The 21,214-nt window shown below is 33.2% G+C and overlaps 1 protein-coding gene across 1 annotated transcript in view; it reads left to right on the top strand.

The window, feature by feature from the left end:
- The window catches only part of ZFAT (zinc finger and AT-hook domain containing), a 280,433-nt gene that overhangs the window by 54,826 nt on the left and 204,393 nt on the right, over positions 1 to 21,214 (top strand). The window contains exon 2 of the mRNA XM_051971128.1: positions 7,793 to 7,969. Within this exon, the coding sequence (XP_051827088.1) occupies positions 7,793 to 7,969 (177 nt within the window). The remainder of the gene's footprint in view (positions 1 to 7,792; positions 7,970 to 21,214) is intronic.

The raw sequence follows: 21,214 nt of genomic DNA, 5'->3' as shown, positions 1-21,214 counted from the left end.
ATTTCGAGATATTAGGAAAGGCTTCATGAGAAAGAACTGTGCTTGAGCAAAATCCTAAAGGAGAAAGACTCCATGAAGTGAAGATATAGAGGAAATGCATTCTAGGCATGTATGATTGCCAGTACATAAACACTAGATGGAGCATTACATGTGAAGACCAGAGGAAAAGATAATTTGGCTGGATCATAGAGTAGGGGAAGGAGATGAATGGCCATTGAAGCTGGTCAGGTGTGGTCTTAATGAAAGCTGGTTAAAGCTAAACAGAGCAATAAATATTTGATCTTAGAGGCAAGAGCAAGCCACTAAACTTGAATAGAGGAATCATATCAGATCTGTTATTATACTTTGACAGCCCTGTGTAGGATAGACTGGAATGGGAGAGATTTGAGGCCAGGAGGTCGATTAGGAAGCTATTGTCGTAATCTAGGCAAGATATAATGAAGGCATGAACTAAAATTGTAGCTATCTGAGTAGAGAGAAAGGGTCAGATGTAAGGGAAATGTGAAAGTAGAAAGGCAAGATTTGGCAGTTGATTAATTTTGTGTGATAAGAGAGTGAGGCATTTAGGATAGTGAACCTGGACTGGACTGGAAAGACTGGAAGGATGGGGGGCTATTCAATAGAAATAGGGATGATTAGATGAAGGAAGGATTAGATTCCTCCTTCTCCTCCTCCTCCTCCTTCTCCTCCTCCTCCTCCTTCTTCCTCCTAAGGATTCAGGAGGAATAATAATGAAAAAAGGTATGTTGAATTTAGGAAATGGAAATCCAGTTTGAAAAATCCAATAAGCAATTGTTGATGATGATGTTTAGGGGAGATACTGGTGCTCTTTATATGTTTAAGTGTGTAGGTAATTTGTGAGTCAATTGCATAGACATAATCATTAAAACCATAGAAGTTAATGAGGTTACTAAGAGAGAAAAAAAATAGAGATAAGAACAAGACAGAATATTGGGAGATACTTCTAGTTAAGACCAGTGATGTAGTGAGCCAGCAAGAGAGACAGAGAAGATCTGGTAAGGAGAACCAACAGAGAGTAGAATAATAGAACCATAAAATCATAAAATCCCAGAGAGGAGACATGAACCAGGAGGCAGTTACCAGAAACAGATGCTGCAGATGGGTGGAGAAAGATGAAGACAGAACAGATTATCAGCTGTGGCAATTGACGGCTTGGAAAAAAAAGGATGGAGTTGGAAGCCAAATTGCAAAGGAGTAAAAGAAAGAGAGGAAAGGAAGTAAAGCAATTAATCAAATCTTTTTCTAGGAGTTTGGTAGGTAAAGAAAGTAGAATTATAGGATGATATCTTGAGGGAATGATAGAGTCTGGTGAAGGATGAGGGAGATTTATACTTGAACATAATACAAAGATGATTTCATGATTACAAGTTATTGTATTGTTATCTGGCATGTGGTAGTACAATAAGCTTTTTGTACCTTTTTTTGATATTGGCCTATGTTTTTAAGAGAGCTGTTATTATATGAACAAACATTGGCCTGGAAGTCAGAAAGAATGAGTTTTAGTTTTTGCTTTTTCCATTAATATATTTGATTAAGGAAAAATCAGTAATTTTCAGTAACTAACATGAGATGAAAGAACATTCAGATAGATGTCAGTCTACATATCCAGTTAATTTTCTCTCTCCTTCTCTCTCTCTGCTGAGGCATTTGGGGTTTAGTGACTTGTCCAGGATTACACCGCTAGGAAGTGTTAAGTGTCTGAGGGCAGATTTGAACTCAGGTCCTCCTGCCTGAGGTACTCTATCCTCTGAGTAGGTACTCTATCCACTGAGCCATCTAGCTGCCCCTCAGTTAACTTCTTAAAAAAAAAAAGATAAGGGTTTTTGGTCCACAAGAAGAGATGGTCTGAAGCTGTTAAGATCTGTTCTGAAAAAGATAATGGCAACTGGATATTCCAGTCTAGCATAATCAAATGCCATATCCTTTTGAGTGAGAAGGTAAGACTAGGCTATACCCTGAGCTTTTTAAAAGCAGAGGATTACTTTCATGGTTATTTCTCTCACTCTAGCTATCTTTATTTCCCTTTCTCTTCTATCTGTAAGGGCCTGATCTGCCTGGCCTTTGTCATAGCCAAAAGCTGATGAACTCTTATTCTGCATTAAGAGAACCAAAATGCTGAACACTAAAAAATTGATAATCTCTTTGTATTTTCCCAGGTCAGAACATATCTGGTTGCCACATTTCAGATAGGAACAAATTGGAGAGTGTCCAAAGTATGGCAGTTAGGAAGGTGTCAGATGTGTTGTAGATTTGCTCTTCTTCAGGTATGAGTTGGAACAGCTGGCTTATTGGGTCTGTTTCCACTTTCAGATCTTGTGGTTTTGTGAGTTGGCATTTATAAGTACATCAAAAGTATTTCATAGCTTATAGAACTTTGATTTAGTTTATCTTTCTCCATAACTTTCAATTTGTCTTTGAAACATTATTATAAGATTTTTGAAGGAGAAAGAATGTTAATTTACTAATCTCCATATACTATGCATCTAGTTTGATGCTGTGAACTCTGTGAGCTTTCTGTCAGTTTGTTATTGGTGATGAAGTCATTAATAGGAATTTGTTAGCATAAAGTAGTAAGATTCCCATCTTCTTTGTTAATTAAAGAAACATTTCTCAGCATAAGTCTCTGTGCCAGCCAGTAAAAAAAGTCTTGGCTCCTGTGGCATTCTACATTTAAATCATATATGTAAATAATTTAAGATTACAGTTATTGAATTCATTTAAGTGCTACTAGTATCTTTTTAGGGAATTTTATAGCTTCTATGCAACAGACATTTACCGTCAACTAACATTAAGTTAAACTATACAAAATTCAGTCAATTTGCATTGAGTTTAATGTGTGTAGATATTGGAACCTGGCTACAGCACTGTTAGTGATAAAGTAGAATATAATATAAGGGAAATGCCATCTATTTCCTCATTCAAAGGCATTTACTTACTTATTTCAAAATAAAGTTATTATTTTAATTATTCTTCTTAAATTTTGATTTCCAAATTTTCTTCTTCCTATCTCTTCTCTACTGAGAAGACAAGCAAAATATCAGTTATACATATGAAACAATACAAAACACATTTCCATATTAGCCATATTAAAAAAATAAAAAGATGACAGAAAATAAAGAAAATGAGGAAGCTATTATTTCAGTTTCCATTTGGAGTTTATCAGTTCTCTCCGGAGGTGGATATTATTTTTTCATCATGAGTCTTTTGGGCTTGTCTTGGATAATTATATTGATCAGAATAATTAAGTCTTTCATAGTTAATTGTTGTTTTTTTAATATTTTATTTTATTTTATAATAACTTTATATTGACAGAATCCATGCCAGGGTAATTTTTTTACAACATTATCCCTTGCACTCGTTTCTGTTCCGATTTTTCCCCTCCCCTAGATGGCAAGCAGTCCTATATATGTTAGCTATGTTGCAGTATATCCTAGATACAATATATGTTTGCAGAACCGAGCAGTTCTCTTGTTGCACAGGGAGAATTGGATTCAGAAGGTAAAAACAACTTGGAAAGAAAAACAAAAATGCAAATAGTTCACATTCATTTCCCAGTGTTCTTTCTTTGGGTGTAGCTGCTTCTGTCCATCATTTATCAATTGAAACTGAGTCTTTGTCAAAGAAATCCACTTCCATCAGAATACATCCTCATACAATATCGTTGTCGAAGTATATAATGATCTCCTGGTTCTGCTCATTTCACTCAGCATCAGTTCATGTAAGTCTCGCCAGTCCTGTCTGTATTTATCCTGTTGATCATTTCTTACAGAACAATAATATTTCATAACATTCATATACCACAATTTACTCAGCCATTCTCCAATTAATGGGCATCCATTCATTTTCCAGCTTCTAGCCACTACAACCAGGGCTGCCACAAACATTTTGGCACATACAGGTCCCTTTCCTTTCTTTAGTATTTCTTTGGGATATAAGCCCAATAGAAACACTGCTTTCATAGTTAATTGTTATTACAACATTGCTATTACTATGCGCAAATGATTTCCCAGTTCTTCTTGTTTCACTTTGTATCAGTTTTTTTGAAACTACCCACTTTGTTATTATAGCACAATAGTATTCCATCATAATCATATGCCACAACTTGTTCAGCCATTTCCAGTTGATGAGTATCCTTCTCAATTTCTAGTTCTCTACCACTACAAAAAAACATATATATATGTCCTTTTCTTTTTTCTTTGATCTCTTTGGCATACAGATCTAGTAGTAGTAGTATTTCTGGATTAAAGAGTATGTACAGTTTCATAACCCTTTGGACATAGTTCCAAATTGTTCTCTAGAATGATTGGATAAATTCATAATTCCAATAAGTTTATTAGCATACATATTTACCCTCAAACTCTCAAGTATTTATCATTTCTAATAGGTATGAGGTGATACCTCAGAATTGTTTTAATTTGGATTTCTCTCTAATCAATGGTGATTGAGAGCATTTTTAAAAATATGACTTTCGATAGCTTTGATTTCTTCTTCTGAAAACTGCCTATTCATATCCTTTGACATTAATCAGTTTGATAATGACTCTTTTTATAAATTGACTCAGTTTCCTCTACATTTGAGAAATGAAGCCTTTATCAGAGAAATTTGCTATGAATTTTTTTGGATATTCTTTGTCTACCATACCTTTTAGCAAAATGTAACAAACTTGAGCAAATTTTTTCTCTCTCTTAATTAGCACTGTTTTTACTTTTGCTTTCCCTGAGATCATGATTGCTGTCCTTACATGTTTTACTACAGCTGAGGCATAATAAATTTTGCTCTAGCCCTTTATTTTAACTGAGTGTGCCTTTCAATTTTAAGTGTGTGTCTCTTGTAAACAACAACATTCTTCTAAACAACATATTGCTTTATTCTTCTTTCTAATCTATCCTGCTATCCATTTTCATTATATGGGTGAGCTCATTCCATTCACCTTCAGAGTTAGATTACTAATGGTCTGTTTCTCTCCATCCTATTTTCGTGTGTTTAGCTTTCTCTCTTTTTATCTTGTCTGTTTTGTGTCTGATCCTTGTCTCCTTTATTCTTTTTACCACCCCTATTCCATATCTCTGCTCCACTTTTCCTCCTTTTTCCCTGATTGTGAATATATTTTCTTTCCCCTTTCGATTAATTCTAATGGGAAAGAAGTTTGAGCATTTTCTTCTATCCTTCTTATTTTCCTTCCAGTGTAAAAACTCTTCCTTGCATTCTTTTTTTTTTTGGTGGGAAAAATTCCTTCCTGCTATTATCTCTTCCTCCTTCTTTTCCCAGTGCTTCCCTCTTTCTTTCTTTCTTTTTTTCTTTCTTTTTTTTTTTTTTTTTATTGAGGGGGGGAACATTATCAGATTACACTCACGTCTTCTGTCTTTGTAGCCCTTTAGTAATGGTAAAGTTCTTAGCAATTACAAGTTTCTTTATATATACATATATATATAGGAATCTAGTTTAAACATATTAAGTCCCTTATGATTTCTCTTTCATGTTTATCTTTTTATGTTTTTCTTGAGTTTAATATTTTAAATGTTAGATTTTCTATTTAGCTTTGATCTTTTCATCAGGAATCCTTTTCATCAAGAATTATATGTAATTTTTTTGGATAGGCTATTCTTAGTTGTATTCTTAGACCCTTTGCCTTCTGGAATGTTGTATTCCAAGTTCTCTGCTTCTTTAATGCTAAATCTTGTGTGATCCTGATGTATTTGAATTGTTTCTTACATTCTGCTTGCAATATTTTCTCCTTGATCTTGGAACTCTGGAATTTGGCAATAATATTCTTGGGAGTTTTCATTTTGGGTTTTCTCTCAGTAGGTAATTAATAAGTTCTTTCAATTTCTATTTTACCTTCTGATTTTAGACTATCAGGACAGTTTTCCTTGATAATTTTTGAAATTAGGTTTTGCTTCTCAAAGTTTTTTTTTTTTTTTTTTTTAATTTTTATGGCTTTTAGTTAGCCCAGTATTTCTCAAATCATCCATCCTGGATTCTATATTCCAGAGGAGTTGTTTTTCCAATGAAATATTTTCTATTTTCAATTTTTTTTTGACTTTGATTGTTTCTTGGTATTTCATGGAATCATTATATTCTCCTCATCTAATTCTAATTTTTAATGAATTATTTTCTTCAGTGAGCTTTTGTCAGGTCCTGTTTTTAAGGAGTTCTTTTCTTCAGTGAATTTGGTCAGTTCTGTTTTAATATTTGTGCTTCTTTTATCAAGCTATTAATTCTTTTTTTCATAATTTTCTTATATTATTTTCATTTCTTTCTCCCAATTTTTCCTTTATCATTTTTATCTCTTTCTGTAGATCTTCCTAAAAATCTTATTGCATTTGGGTCTGGTTAACATTTTTCTTTGCAGTTTTTTTGGTAACTTTTCACATTAATGATATCTTCTTCTGAAATTAAACCTTGGTCTTTCCTTCTACTATATTAGCTTTTTATCATCAAGTTCTTATGTTGTTATTTGCTCACTTTTATAGCTTATAATTTGATTTTGAACTTTATCTTAAAATTGATCTCTACATACCTAGGGATACTCTGGCCTATATTTCAGGTGTTTTTGTGCTATTTTCAGAACTAGTTCTGGGGTACACAAGTTTTGGTGCTTTAAAAGTGGTGTGATTTTGGGAGAGACTTAATCATTGTTTTTTTGGTTTATACCCAGGAAAGCCTCACTTGTGTTCTTTTTGACTTTGGAACTATGACCAGGTCATTTCTTCAGCCACAAGTGCTATCACTTCCCTCTACCTTCGAACTTTAACCAGGGACTCAGTTCCCTTGAGATTAACCTCCAAAATTCTTTTCTGACCTGAAACTATGACCCCAAACTGTGAAACATAACTGAGTATGGTTATGCCAGTCAGTGCCAACTGTACCCAGTGCAGTTAGGATTTACTTCTTGCTTGCTACGTGTCTGACTTCTTTACCATCTTTGACCTGAGAACCCCTCAAGCTGCTGCTATTGCTGACACTGCAAAGTCCCTACTGTTGCTGCTGCTGAATAAGTGGTTTCTGGACAGGCTTCCCACCTTGGTGTCACAGAACTCTTCTAAGAACTTCCTACGTGGTTTTATACTGGAAAAATGTCTCACCTTGACCTTTTGTGGAATCTGCTTTTCCAAAATTTGATCTGAGGTGTTATTTTAAGATTGTTTTGAGAGGAATATTGGGAGAGTTCATCTGGGTTGCTGTTTGTACTCAAGCCACTATGGCTCTGCTCTATTCAAGGAATCTAGATTTTGAAATATCAAAGGGATATCATTATGAGCTAATATTACTAGAAAATTCATTTGCCATAATTCTAGATTGCAGTATCACAGCAAACATATTTATTAATTGCTCAATTCATTTCAATGCAGTAGATTTTTTTGGGTACTTACCTTATGATATTAGCTAGATGAGAGTCAAAATGGATTACTATTGAGAAGAGTCATTTTACAGAATTACGGGGCTGGAAAACATCTCAGAATTTATCAAATTCAATTTAAACCCAAACAAGAATATCCTCTACATGACCAAAATATCCTCTACAGGACTTCTTCTTCAGAACCTTCAGTGATGTCATTACTTCTGGATGTAATATATTCTTTCAGAGCTCTTATATTTTGGTTCTATTCAATCCAACAGGAAGAGTCTTTTCTTTCTAGAGGAAAAAAAAGCAAAATATGAATCGAATAGTTCTGCCTTTTTTATTTTTTAATACAAATATCAAAATCTTGTCAATTGGAAGTATGTGATTTCTTGATTAAATAACATGTATGTAATTTTTCTTCTACAGAGCAACATTCCATCTTCATGTGTAAATTTTGTAATTTATTCTCACCAAGTCAGTCAGAACTACTTTCACATGCATCTGCAAAGCACAAAGAAGAAGGAGTTAATATTGATGATATCATCATTCCACTCAGACCACTTACTACTACTGAATCCACCAATCAGCAAAAAAGTGGAGAAGGTATGGGCAGAATTTCTTTTCATCTGTCTTTCTGTCTGTCTGTCTATCTGTCCCCTGTCTGTCTATCTATTTACCTACCAGTCTTGTACGTATCTATAGTAATCCATAGCTTGAATCACTGTCAGTTTGATAAGATAAAATTTTTATCAATGTTTTTACATTTTTGCAGTTTGTATTAAGTTCATATTGAATTGATAAAACATTTTCCAAGATTTTGCATAACAATGATTTATGGCTCCTAGAATTTTAAAAAGAGATTTTATTTTTATCTTTCTTTGTTTATATTGCCTAGATTTACCCTATGCTTTTGTTTTCATTATTAAATGTCAGGAATAACTGTACATGTCAAAAAATAAGAATAACAATGTGTTGCTAGATGAATGATCAATAAGTAGTTCCTTGAACAGTTACCAGTTCACTTAACTACCAAAGCTACTATATTTTTTATTTATTTATATTATGCTTTCACACGGATGATATACAGTCAAGGTGAAGGTAATTGACAACATGAGAGATTGCAGGAATTTTAGCTTTTTAATTAGGTTATGGAGTTTAGCTTTTTAATTAGGTTAGACTTCAAATGAATGCCAGTTCACTTTCAAATCTGTATCACCAATTTTGTGAAGATTATAAATACTAAATCCCCTTTAAAAAAAAAAGCTTTAACATCTTTATTTGCATTTCCCAAATGTAATCAGTAGGAAAAGCCATATTTTATTCATAAAATAATAAGAAACTCTGAGATAAGTGTAACTAAAGCTCAAGTAGAATTTTTAAAAAAAGAAATTCTAAGATTCTTGTAATGTAAATATCTTAATGTATGATTTTCATTACCTGAGACATAATTAACTCATTCTTATATGTGGGGTGGAAGTTGATATATTGGGAACTTTTCCATGACTTCATTATGTTAAGTTTTTGCTTTTTGCTTGTTTGGTCACTTCTTAGTCTGCTTTGTTAGGTTTTCATCCATCCAGATCAGGCTTGCTTATTGTAGATAGTTTTAATGTGCTGTATAGTACTTATCACATAGTGCCACTTAATAAATTCTTATGGGTTGATTGATTTGATTAGCAGGTGGGTATGAAAAAAGGAGGTTTGTTGAGATAATGCTGAAGTGTAGGATATTTCCATGCAAATTCCATATTTCTCCTTTCTCATCCCTGGAGAATTTATTAAATTATTTTAATCACAATAGTTTATGCATTATATATAATAATAATAATTATTATTAAATCAATCATAACATACCAATTGGCTTATATATATATATATATAAAATACAAGTAAAGCTTTAAACATATCATCATGTTATTGTTGCTATTATTTCAGCTGCAACATAGATGGTGGTGATAATGATTATAACAATGATTATGTTTGGTACCCTATAAATTTGCTTGTCTAAGAAAATGTCTCAAGATTTAATAGTTTATAACTCTGAATTAGCATATATAAAGAAATATATATGTGAGATTAAAAGAGGATCTTAGTGATAGTGTTTAGCTAAAATATTGTTATGAGAGATACTTTTGGATTGGTAGTTAATAACAATGCTCTAGAAACAGATTTTTTGGTACAACTAATTCTATTTCATTCTTTCTTTAGTCAGAACTTTGCATTTATAGAGCTAAGGTAGCAGAGAAAAAGGCAGGAATTTGCTTGAGTTTATCCTAATCCCCCCTCCAAACATCTTTAAATAATCCTTAAAATGAACTTTGGTGTGCTACAACCCACAAAAGGATGGATTAAAACAATGTTCCAGACCAAAACAGCTTAGAAATTCAGCTGAAAAGATCTATTGCACTGGGGTGATATTGAAGTGCAGGAAGCCAGCTCCTCAGTAAAGAACCAAGAGGCTTTGGGCGTGACTGAATCAGTGGAAGCAACAATGACTTCTGGCTTGGACAACAGGTCAGAAGGAAATTACTGGGGCTGCTTTGCTGGTACTGGGTGCAGGACTTTGTTGCATTGCCCAAAGGTATCCAGATTGCAGTCCTGGAGGAGGAATAGTTGTTGGAATCTTTACAAACTGTTAAGTTATTAGAGCTGATAGAGACAATAATTATCTAATTTAGTATGGTGCAGTATCATTGATCTAATCCTCCAAAGAGATGTTTTGGGCCAGAACCTGAAATAAGGTACTAAGTAGAACTAATTGATACAATGCTTGTGTTCGCACCAGTACTCATTGGAGTTCACAAGTATGGGAGATTCACAAAGCAAACTTTGTAACTTTGTGAATTCACATGTCCCTTAGGTGTGCCTCCAGAAGGAGGAGTCAACCTTTGGAAAATCATATATAAAGAGGCTCTTAGCTTCGGGTTAGTTAGTTACTTCGGGTTAGAGAGCCAGAAGCCCTTTCTCCAAGGCAAGAGAGATCCATTCCATTTTCCACTTGGCTGGCTGGACTGAAGGAAAATCTTTGAATCTGGAGACATTTGGAGGGAGCTCTTGGAACCAAGCAGAGAGATAGGACTTTAAGCTAACCGGGCTATATTGGAGGCAATAAAAGATCTGAACTTTTATCACCTGGCTGTGTTTTGAGGTGATTATTACTTTCGACTGATACTAAGACTGCCTCCAGAAAACCTCCCCGAGAAACCTACTTTCTCCCAGAGAGAACCATCATTATTATATTTTAAAGAAGAAAAAGATCACCACAAATAGTAGCATACCAAAACTTGTGGGCACAAGGAGCAGGAATCCTAGTCACAGATTTGTGGTAAAAAAAATCATACTTGCAATTGCTCACAGACCAGAGCATAGGTCAGGATAGCAGTGACCACACTTCTTCTTAGATCATACATAGCACCTTGGAAAAATTGAAAACAATTTTCTCCTTTTCCCCCCTCCTCTTTTCTTCCATAAGATGATTAATATGGAAATATGTTTTGTATGACTGCACATGTATTTCAACTCCCAATTTAAAAAGTTAATTTTAAAAATTGTTTTTATATGTAATTGGGGAAAAATAAAACATTAAATAAAAACAAATAGGACAACAACTACACTGTGAATAATCAGCTGATTGTTGGATAGACTGGAGCAGAACAACCTAGAAACAGAGAATAGAAGTCCTCAGATGTTGCTTCTTTAGTGACCAATGGTAGATTAAAAGTAATATCAGAGATGGAACTTTATTACTCAGGAGCTTCTCTTTCTCTCACTTTACTCCCTTTCCCTTCTTAATCTTCCAAGTGAAAGAGGAACAGTGAGATGACTTTTGTCTACATGGTCAGAGTAACCTTCTCTTAGATGGCCAGTTGTGGGAAGCAGTGTCCTCGTGTACTTAGGGGATTGGCTGCCTCATTTCCTAAACTGCTCTAACTCCTTGTAGGGAATTTCCGACCTAATTCTGTCCATTTTAGGTCCTGGCTAGAAATTGAATTACTAACCATTTCTTTTGGAGAAAGTAGTATCACTTGGTAGACAGAGCATTGAAATTAAGAGTCAATAAGACATGGGTTAGAATATTGACTTAGATATCTACTAGCTATGTGACCCTGGGCAAGACACCTTCTCTCTTCAGTCTCAGTTTTCTTATCTGTAAAATGATGATAGTAACCACAGGACTTATTTCCAAAGTTCTTTTGAATATCACATTAGATGATATATGTAAAGTTTTTTGCAAACAATAAAATTCTATGTAACTTTACTTGTTTTCCTCCCCCTTCTCCTCTTCCTCCTCTTTATTCTTTTCTTCCTCCTCCAGTGCTTATTCTCTTCCTGAATCAGGGCCTATGAAAGGTAGGAGGCAATTAATCCCTAAATTAAAACAGTTTGGTCATTGCTATTACCATTGCTTTATTATCTTGCTCTCCTGTCTCTTGTAGTTTGTGTTTATAATTTTTTAACAAACTATTTTCCTCATATAAGACATATTCTAAAGATAAATTACCTTAATCAAGGGTATTTTGTCACAATGGAAAGTGTACTGGACATGGAGGGAGGAGACCTGCACCATCTTCTGAACTGTGTGTGACATTAATCATTTTGTTTTTGATTTCTAGTTTCATTTTCCTCACCTTTAAAATGAAGGGTTTGGACTCATTGATCTTTAATGCATCTTCTAGTTCTAAAATCGCCCTGTTGATAGAGTTCAGTCTATATTACCTAGGTGGAGGGAACAAGTGTAGTCATCCTGAAAAGGACACATTTGGGCCAGAGACTTTAATCTTCACCATTAAGCAGCATTGGCTTCCTGGCATCTCCAGATTTTGAAAATCTCACATCAACTTTCTAGCATTTTTCAAATTTATCTGTGATTTCTAAATTTGTGCTCCGTTAGTTCCAGACATTCACCACAGATAGTCATTATGAGAACATATAAAAATGGTAATATTTATATGGTTTGAGTAGCGATTAAACGTAATTAAAAATTCAGGATGAAATTCCACTGGTTTGAGATTCTTTGCCCACAACTACAATTATTAATTCTTAAACAGCAGTTGGCATAGTCACTAAATTTAGATATTTTTATAACAATGAAAACAAAAATAACACTATAAAATTTATGAAGTATTTGATTCTAAAATTCTTTCAAATGTACTCATTTGATCCTCAGCAATCTTGTAAGGTAGTTAAAATATTGTTATTCCGATTTTTGAAATATGCAAGCTGAAGCTTAGATAAATTTAGTCAATAAGCAAGCATCTCCTAATCACCTACTATCAGCATGGTTCTATTTTGTCGTGGTGGGTGAGTGAATGAGTGCAGACTAACCCAGTCCATTAAATCTAACTGGTTTTAGGAATATCGTGCTCCGTATTACATCTAGTTAATCCCCTGCTGTCTCTCACCTAGAACAGCAACCTCTACACTGTACCTCCAGAAGCTACACCCACAGAGCCAATGTGTTAATCAACTGTCCTATGGATAACTCCTCATCAGAATAAATACTCAGCATATACACATATACAAGATAACTTGTGGAGTAGCAGCAGAGTTCAGGGATCAGAAATGGTTTCAGGTAGGAGTTGACAATTGAGCTCTGAGATTTAAGCTTCTCAATGCATCAGTTAGTGCAAAGTTTTGCCTAGTGCTTCAAAATATTCTTAAATTCATTTTTTCCTCCTTTTCCTGAATGCAAAGGAAACCAGGAATTTTAAATGCTGACTTAAGAAGGGAAAGAATTCCAGAAGTGAGGGACAGTCTGTGTGAAGGCCTGGTAATGGAATGTTGTGAATAAAGAACAACTAGAAACGCATTTGAAGTGGAATGCAGAGTTCATAAAGGCAGACAGATCATGAAGAAGTTTTAGCTATTAGCACAGATAATAGGGAGTCACTGAAACTTTTTGAGCAGTGGAATGATATTTCCTTTTTTTCGGTTGTAATTTTTTAAATTTAATATTTTTATTTTCCCCCAGTTATATTTAAAACAATTTTTTAAGATTTATTTTCAAAACTTTGAGTTCTGGATTCTCTCCCTTCCATCCCACTCTGACCCCCATTAAGAAAGGACATATGAAGTTATACAAACATTTCCATAAAAATCATGTTATATTTACAAAAATATAAATTGCCCAGGTTAACAAAAAAGGAAATAAAATACTTACATAGTTTTAGAAAGCTATTTTAGAAATTTTTTTAGAAAAAGAAATTAAACAAGTCATTAATGAACTCCTTAAGAAACAATTAATTCCAAAACTATATAAACTATTTGGAAAAATAGGTAAATAAGAAGTACTGCCAAATTCCTTCTATGATACAAATATGGTAGTAATACCCAAAGCAGGAAGGGCCAAAACTGAGAAAGTAATTACAAACCAATCTCTCTAAAGAATATTGATGCAAAAGTTTTAAGTAAAATATTAGCAAAGAGATTACAACAAGTATCAGCAGGATAATAGACAATGTCCAAATGGGATTTATATCAGGAATTCTGGACTGGGTTCAATATCAGAAAAAACTATTACCATAATCAACCAACAGAAATCATATGATAATCTCAATAGATGCAGAAAAAGCTTTTGACAAAAAACATCTATTCTTATTAAAACCAATAGAGAGCATAGGAATAAAAACATCTTTCCTTAAAATGATAAGCAGTATCTATCTAAAACCTACAGCAAGCATTATTTGTAATAGGGAGAAGCTGGATGTATTCCTAATAAGATCAGGAGTGAAACAGGGATGCTTATTATCACCACTATTATTCAACATTGTACTAGAAATGTTGGCTTTAGCCATAGGAAAAGAAAAAGAAATTACAATGGTCAGTGAGGAAATAAAACTATCACTCTTTGCAGATGATATGATGATACACTTAGAGAATCCTAGAAAATCATCCAAAACCCTACTAGAAACAATTCACAGCTTTAGCAAAGTTGCAGGATATAAAACAAAGTCACACAAATGATCAGCATTTCTCTATATATTACTGACAAAGCCCATTAACAAGAGATAGAAAGAGAAATTCCATTAAAATTACTGTAGGTAAAATAAAATATTTGAGATCCTACCTGCCAACACAACTATGTGGAACTATATGAACACAATCACAAAACATTTCTCATGCAAATAAAGTCCAGTCTGAACAATTGGAAAACTATCAATTGTTCATGGCTAGGCTGAGGCTAATATAATAAAAATGACGATTCTTCCTAAATTGGTGTACTTGTTCAGTGCCTTACCAAATTGTGAAAACATTATTTCATAGAACTAGAAAAAATAATAACAAAATTCATCTGGAAAAACAAAAGAGCAAGAATATCAAGGGAATAGCAGTACCAAACCTAAAACAATATAATAAATCACCAGCCATTAAAACTATTTGGTATTGGCTAAGAAATAGAGTGGTGAATCAGTGGCAAAGATTAGATATACATAGCACAATAATCAAGGCCTATAGTAATCTAGTAGTTGATAAACCCCCAAACTCCAGTTTCTGGAATAAGAACTCATTATTTCACAAAAATTTCTGGGGAAAATAATCTGTCAGAAACTTGGCATAGCTTACATCTTACACCCATACCAAAATAAGATCAAAATAGATACCCATGACTTGGGCATTAAGGATGTTATCATAAATTAGGAGAACAAGGGATAATTTACCTATTAAATCTTTGGAAAAGAATTTATGATCAAAGAAGAAGTAGAGAACATTATGAAAGTCAAAATGAACAACTCTGATTACATTAAATAAAAAAGTTTTTGCACAAACAAAACCAACAGAAACAAAATTAAAAGGGAAATTTACAAAGCTGAGAAAAAATCTTTACAGCCACTATTTCTGATAAAGGTCTCATTTCTTTTCTTTCTTTTTTTTTTTTTTTTCCTATTAAAGCCTTTTATTTTCAAAATATATACATGGATAATTTTCAATATCTACCCTTACAAAATCTTGAGTTCTAAATTTTTTTCCTCACTTTCCCCACACCCTCCCCTAGATAGCAAATAATTGAATATATATTGAACGTGTAATTCTTCTATACTTATTTCTACAAATAGGTTGCACAAGAAAAATCAGATCAAAAAGAAAAAAAAAATGAGGAAGAAAACAAAATTCAAGCAAACAACAACAAAAAGTGAAAATGCTATGTTGTGATCCATGCTCAATTTCTACAGTTCTCTCTCTGGATGTAGATGGCTCTTTCATCACAAGACCATTATAATTGGTCTGATTCATCACATTGTTGACGAGTCATGTTCATCAGAATTGATCATCATATAATATTGTTGTTGCCGTGTACAATGATCTCCTGGTTCTGTTCATTTCACTTAGCATCAGTTCATGTAAGTCTCTCCAGGACTTTCTGAAGTCATCCTGATGATTGTTTGTTATAGAACAATAATATTCCATAACATTCATTTACCATAACTTGTTCAACTATTTTCCAACTGATGGGCATCTCCTCAGGTTCCAGTTTCTTGCCACTACACAAAGGGCTGCCACAAACATTTTTGCACATATGGGTCCCTTTCTCTCCTTTATGATCTCTTTGGGATTTAAGTCCAGTAGAAACACTGCTGGATCAAAGTTTGATAGCCCTTTGAGCATAATTCCAAATTGCTCTCCAGAATGGTTGAATCAGTTCATAACTTCTCCAACAATGTATTAGTCCCAGTTTTCCCACATCCCCTCCAACATTCATTATTATTTTTTTCTGTCATCTTAACCAATCTAAGGGGTGTGTAAGTAGTATCTCAGAGTTGTCTTTATTTGTCTTAATTTTCTCTGATCAATAGTGATTTAGAGCACCTGTTCATGTGACTAGAAATGGTTTTAATTTCTTCATATGAAAATTGTCTGTTCATATCCTTTGATCATTTCTCAATTGGAGAGTGGCTTGAATTCTTATAAATTTGAGTCAATTCTCTATATATTTTAGGAATGAGGCCTTTATCGGAACCCTTGAATGTAAAAATTTTTTTCCCTGTTTATTGCTTCCCTTCTTATCTTCTCTGCATTGGTTTTGTTTGTATAAAGCCTTTTTAACTTAATATAATCAAAATTATCAATTTTTGTGTTCAATAATGTACTTTAGTTCTTCTTTGGCCATAAATTCCTTCCTTCTCCACAGATCGGAGAGATAAATTATTGTTTGTTCTCCTAATTTGCTTATGATATCACTTTTTGCATCTAAATCATGAACCCATTTTGACCTTATCTTGGTGTAGGATTTTAGGTATAAGTCAATGTTTAGTTTCTGCCATAGTAGTTTCCAGTTTCCCAGCAGTTTTTGTCAAATAGTGAGTTCTTATTCTAAAAGCTAGGGGCTTTGGGTTTGTCAAACACTAGATTACTATAGTTACTGACTACTTTGTCCTGTGAACTTAACCTATTCCATTGACTGACTACTCCTTCTTAGCCAGTATCAAATGGTTTTGATGACCACTGCTTTATATTAATTCTCTTGAACTTCTTGACCTTTTGTTCTTCCAGATGAACTTTGTTATTTTTTCTAGATCTGTAAATTAATTTCTTGGGAGTTTGATTGGTATGGCACTGAATAAGTAGATTAATTTAGGTAGTATTGTCATTTTTATTACATTAGCTCAGTTTACCCATGAGCACTTGACATTTTTCCAGTTGATTAGATCTGATTTTATTTGTGTGGAAAGTGTTTTGTAATTGTGTTTATTTAGTTACTAACTTTGCTTTGGCAGGTAGACTCCCAAATATTTTATATTATCAACATTCATTTTAAATGGAATTTTTCTTTGTATCCCTCGCTGTTGGACTTTGTTGGTAACATATAGAAATCCTGATGATTTATGTGAATTTATTTTGAACCTGTAACTTTACTAAAGTTGTAAATTGTTTCTAGTAATTTTTAGTTGATGTTCTAAGATTCTGTAAGAATACCATCATCTCATCTGCAAAGAGTGATGATTTGGTTTCCTCATTGCCTACTCTTAATTAGTTTGATTTCTTTTTTCTTTTCTTATTGCTAAAGATAACATTTCAAATACAATATTGAATAGTAGTGGTGACAGTGAACAGCCTTGTTTTACACCTGATGTTAGTGAGAATGGTTCTAGTTTATTCCTATTGCTTGCTGATGGTTTTAAATAGATGCTGCTGGTCATTTTAAGGAAAACTTCATTTATTCCTATATTCTCTAGTGTTTTTAATAGGAAGGAGTGTTGGATTTTGTCAAATGCTTTTTCTGCATCTATCAAGAGAATCATATGATTTCTGTTGGTTTGGTTATTAATATAGTCAATTATGCTAATAATTTTCCTATTATTGAACCAGCTCTTCATTCCTGGTATAAATCCTACTTGGTCATTGTGTATTCTCTTAGGGATAACTTGCTGTAATCTCTTTACTATTTTTTCTTTAAGATTTTTATATCCATGTTCATTAAAGAAATTGGTCTATAATTTTCTTTTTTTGACCCTACCTGGTTTAGGTATCGGCGTCATATCTGTGTCGTAAAAAGAATTTGGTAGGAGGGGGCAGCTAGGTAGCTCAGTGGGTAGAGCACCATCCATGAAGTCAGGAGTACCTGAGTTCAAATCTGAGCTCAGACATGTAATACTTCCTAGCTGTGTGACCCTGGGCAAGTCACTTAACCCCAATTGTCTCAGCAAAAAAAAAAAAAAAAAAAAAAAAAAAAAAAGAATTTGGTAGGATTCCTTTGTTCCCTATTTTCCCAAATAGTTTGCATAGTATCGGAATTAATTGTTCTTTAAATGTTTGGTAGAATTCACATTTACATCTATCTGGCCCTGTAGATTTTTTCTTAGGGAGTAGATTAATAGATTGTTCAATTTTTTCCCCTTAAAATGGGACTATTTAAGTAATTTAACTGTTAATCTGGGCAATCTGTTTTTGTAGGTATTCATCCATTTTACTTAGATTATCAAATTTATTGACATACAGTTGAACAAAAGCACTCCTAATGATTGCTCTAATTTCTTCTTCTTTGGTGGAAAGTTCTCCCTTTTAATTTTTGTTACTAATAATTTGATTTGATTTTTTTTTCTTTTTCTAATCAAATTAACTTAAGGTTTATCTATTTTGTTGATTTTTCATAAAACTGACTCTTTTGTTTATTCAATAGTTTTCTTTCAATTTTATTAATCTCTCCTGTTATTTTCAGAATTTAAAATTTGGTATTTAATTAAAAAAATTTTTTTGCAGCCTTATAGTTCTATTCCCAATTCATTGATCTTCTCTTTCTATATTTTATGCAAGTAAGCATCCAGAGATATAAAACTTCCCCTAAGAACAGCTTAGCTGAATCCTATAAATTTTGGTATGTTGTCTCATTGTTGTCATTAACTTAGATGAGATTATTGATTGTGTCTGTGATTTATTGTTTCACTCACTCATTCTTTAGATTCAAATTATTTAGTTTCCAATTAATTTTTGGTTTATTTTCTCCTGGGGTTTTATTGCATTATGATCTGAAAAAAATGTCTTTACTATTTTTGCCTTTTTGCATTTTATTTTGAGGTTTTTGTGTTCCAACACATAGTCAGTTTTTGTATAGGTTCCATGTAGTGCTGAGCAAAAATATATTCCTTTGTGTCTCCATTTAATTTTCTCCAAAGGTCTAGCGTACCTAACTTTTCTATTTACCTCCTTAACATCTTTCTTATTTATTTTGTGGTTCCATTTATCTAGTTCTGAGATAGCAAAGTTGTGATCACCCACTAGTATAGTTTTGTTATCTACTTCTTGCAGCTTTCTTAACTTCTCCTCTAGGAATTTGGATGCTATACCATTTGTTGCAAATATATTTAGTGTTGATATTACTTCATTATCTATGGTACCCTTTAGCAAGATGTAGTTTCCTTCCTTATCTCTTTTAATTATATCTATTTTTGCTTTTCTTCTTCTAATCAGGATGACTACCCCTGCTTTTACTTCAGCTGAAGCATAATCAGTTACGCTCCTGCCTTTTACCTTTAGTCTGAATCTTTCATTCTGCTTTAAATGTGTTTCTTGTAAACAATATATTGTAGCATTATGGCTTTTAATCCAGTCTGCTTATCTGCTTCCATTTTATGAGAGAGTTCATTCCATTCATATTCATAATTACAATTACTAATTCTGTATTTCCCATCATCTTATTTATTTATACTTTTCTCTTTCCTTTACCCCTTTCCTTCCTCCCCAGTATTTTGCTTCTGACCACCACCTTTATCAAACAATTCTTTCCTTTCACAGTCCTTCCCCCTTTCTTATACCTTTCCCCTTGTACTTCTGTTTTGCCCTCTATTAGCCTCTTATTTTTTTTTCTCCTTTCCCCTCCTAATTCCCTACAGGATGAGACAAGTTTCTGCGTCAAGCTAAGTAAGTGTGATATTTTCTCTTTGAGCCAAATCTGATGAGAGTAAGATTCACAGAGTATTCATCCCTCTTTCTTCTTTCCTTTAATTATAATAGGTCTTTTTTGCCTTTTTATGAGATGTAATTTACTTCATTTTGCCTCCATTTTCCTCTTCTTTCAGTACAATCCCCTTTTCACCTCTAATTTCTTTTTTATATTATCACAAATAAAATCAAATTATACCTGCACACCCTTTAAGTATACTCATAACAGAGATACAGTTTTCAAGAGTTCTTTCCTTTTTATCTTTTTATGCTTCTTATGAGTTCTGTATTTCGAGATCAAATTTTCTGTTCAGCTCTGGTCTTTTCATCAAAAATAAGTGAAATTCACTTGTATAATTGAATATCTATCTTATTCCCTGAAAGATGACTCAATTTTGCTGGATAGTTTTTTCTTGGCTGTAATCCAAGTTCCTTTGCCTTTTGAAATATCATATTCCAGGCCCTTTGATTCTTTAAACTGGAAGCTTCTAGGTCCTGGGTCATCCTGATTGTGGCTCCTCAATATTTGAATTGTTTGTTTCTGGCTGTTTGCAATATTTTCTCCCTGATCCAATAATTCTGAAATTCGCGCTATGATATTCCTTGGAATTTTCATTTTGGGGTCTTTTTCAGGAGGTGATCAGTGGCTATTTTACCTTCTAGTTATAGGACATCAGGGTAGTTTTCCTGAAAAATGATGTCTAGGCTACTTGTTTTCATCGTGGTTTTCAGGAAGTTCAATATTTCTTAGATTGTCTCTCCTAATTCTGTTTTCTAGGTCGGTTGTTTTTCCAATAAAGTAATTGACATTTTCTTCTATTTTTTCTTTTTTCTTTTTCATTTTGTTTGACTGATTCATTGAGTCACTTACTTCCATTTGTTCAGTTCTAATTTTTAGTGAATTATTTTCTTCAATTAGCATTTTTATCTTCTTTTGCATTTGGCCAAGTAAACTTTTAAATGAGGTGATTTGTTTGTTGTTTTTTCCCCCATTTCACAAATTCTGTTTTTCAAGGAGTTGTTTTCTTTTTCCATTTAGTCAAATCTATTTTGTAAGAAGCTATATTTTTACCCTTTTGTCACATTTATTTTATAAGGAGCTATATGATTTTTCCATGTTACTAAATCTACTTTTAAGGAGTTTTCTTTAGATAATTTCTTTGTTTTCTTTTACAAACTCTCTTGCAAAGTTTTCATGGGGACTGATTCATATCTCCCTTTAGAGCGTCATCTGAAGTTGATTTGCCTTTAGGATCTTCAAGGTGCGAGGTCTGTTCTTTTCTTTCTCCATAAAAGCTTCATCTGGATTTGATTTGCCTTTGAGATTTTCAAGACATGAAGTCTGTTCTTTTTTTTTTTTTTCTCCATAAAAGTTGTTTATGGTCAGCTTTCTTTTTGCTTTTTTTGCTCATTTTTTAAAAAAATTAAGGTTGGTTCTTAGGGCAAAGGGGAGATTGACCCATGCTTCCTCGA

The sequence above is a fragment of the Antechinus flavipes genome, chromosome 1, assembly GCF_016432865.1.
Source record: "Antechinus flavipes isolate AdamAnt ecotype Samford, QLD, Australia chromosome 1, AdamAnt_v2, whole genome shotgun sequence".
Taxonomy (NCBI): Eukaryota; Metazoa; Chordata; class Mammalia; order Dasyuromorphia; family Dasyuridae; genus Antechinus; species Antechinus flavipes.
Note: the sequence above shows the minus strand (reverse complement) of the source record. Positions and strands in the feature narration are given on the sequence as shown.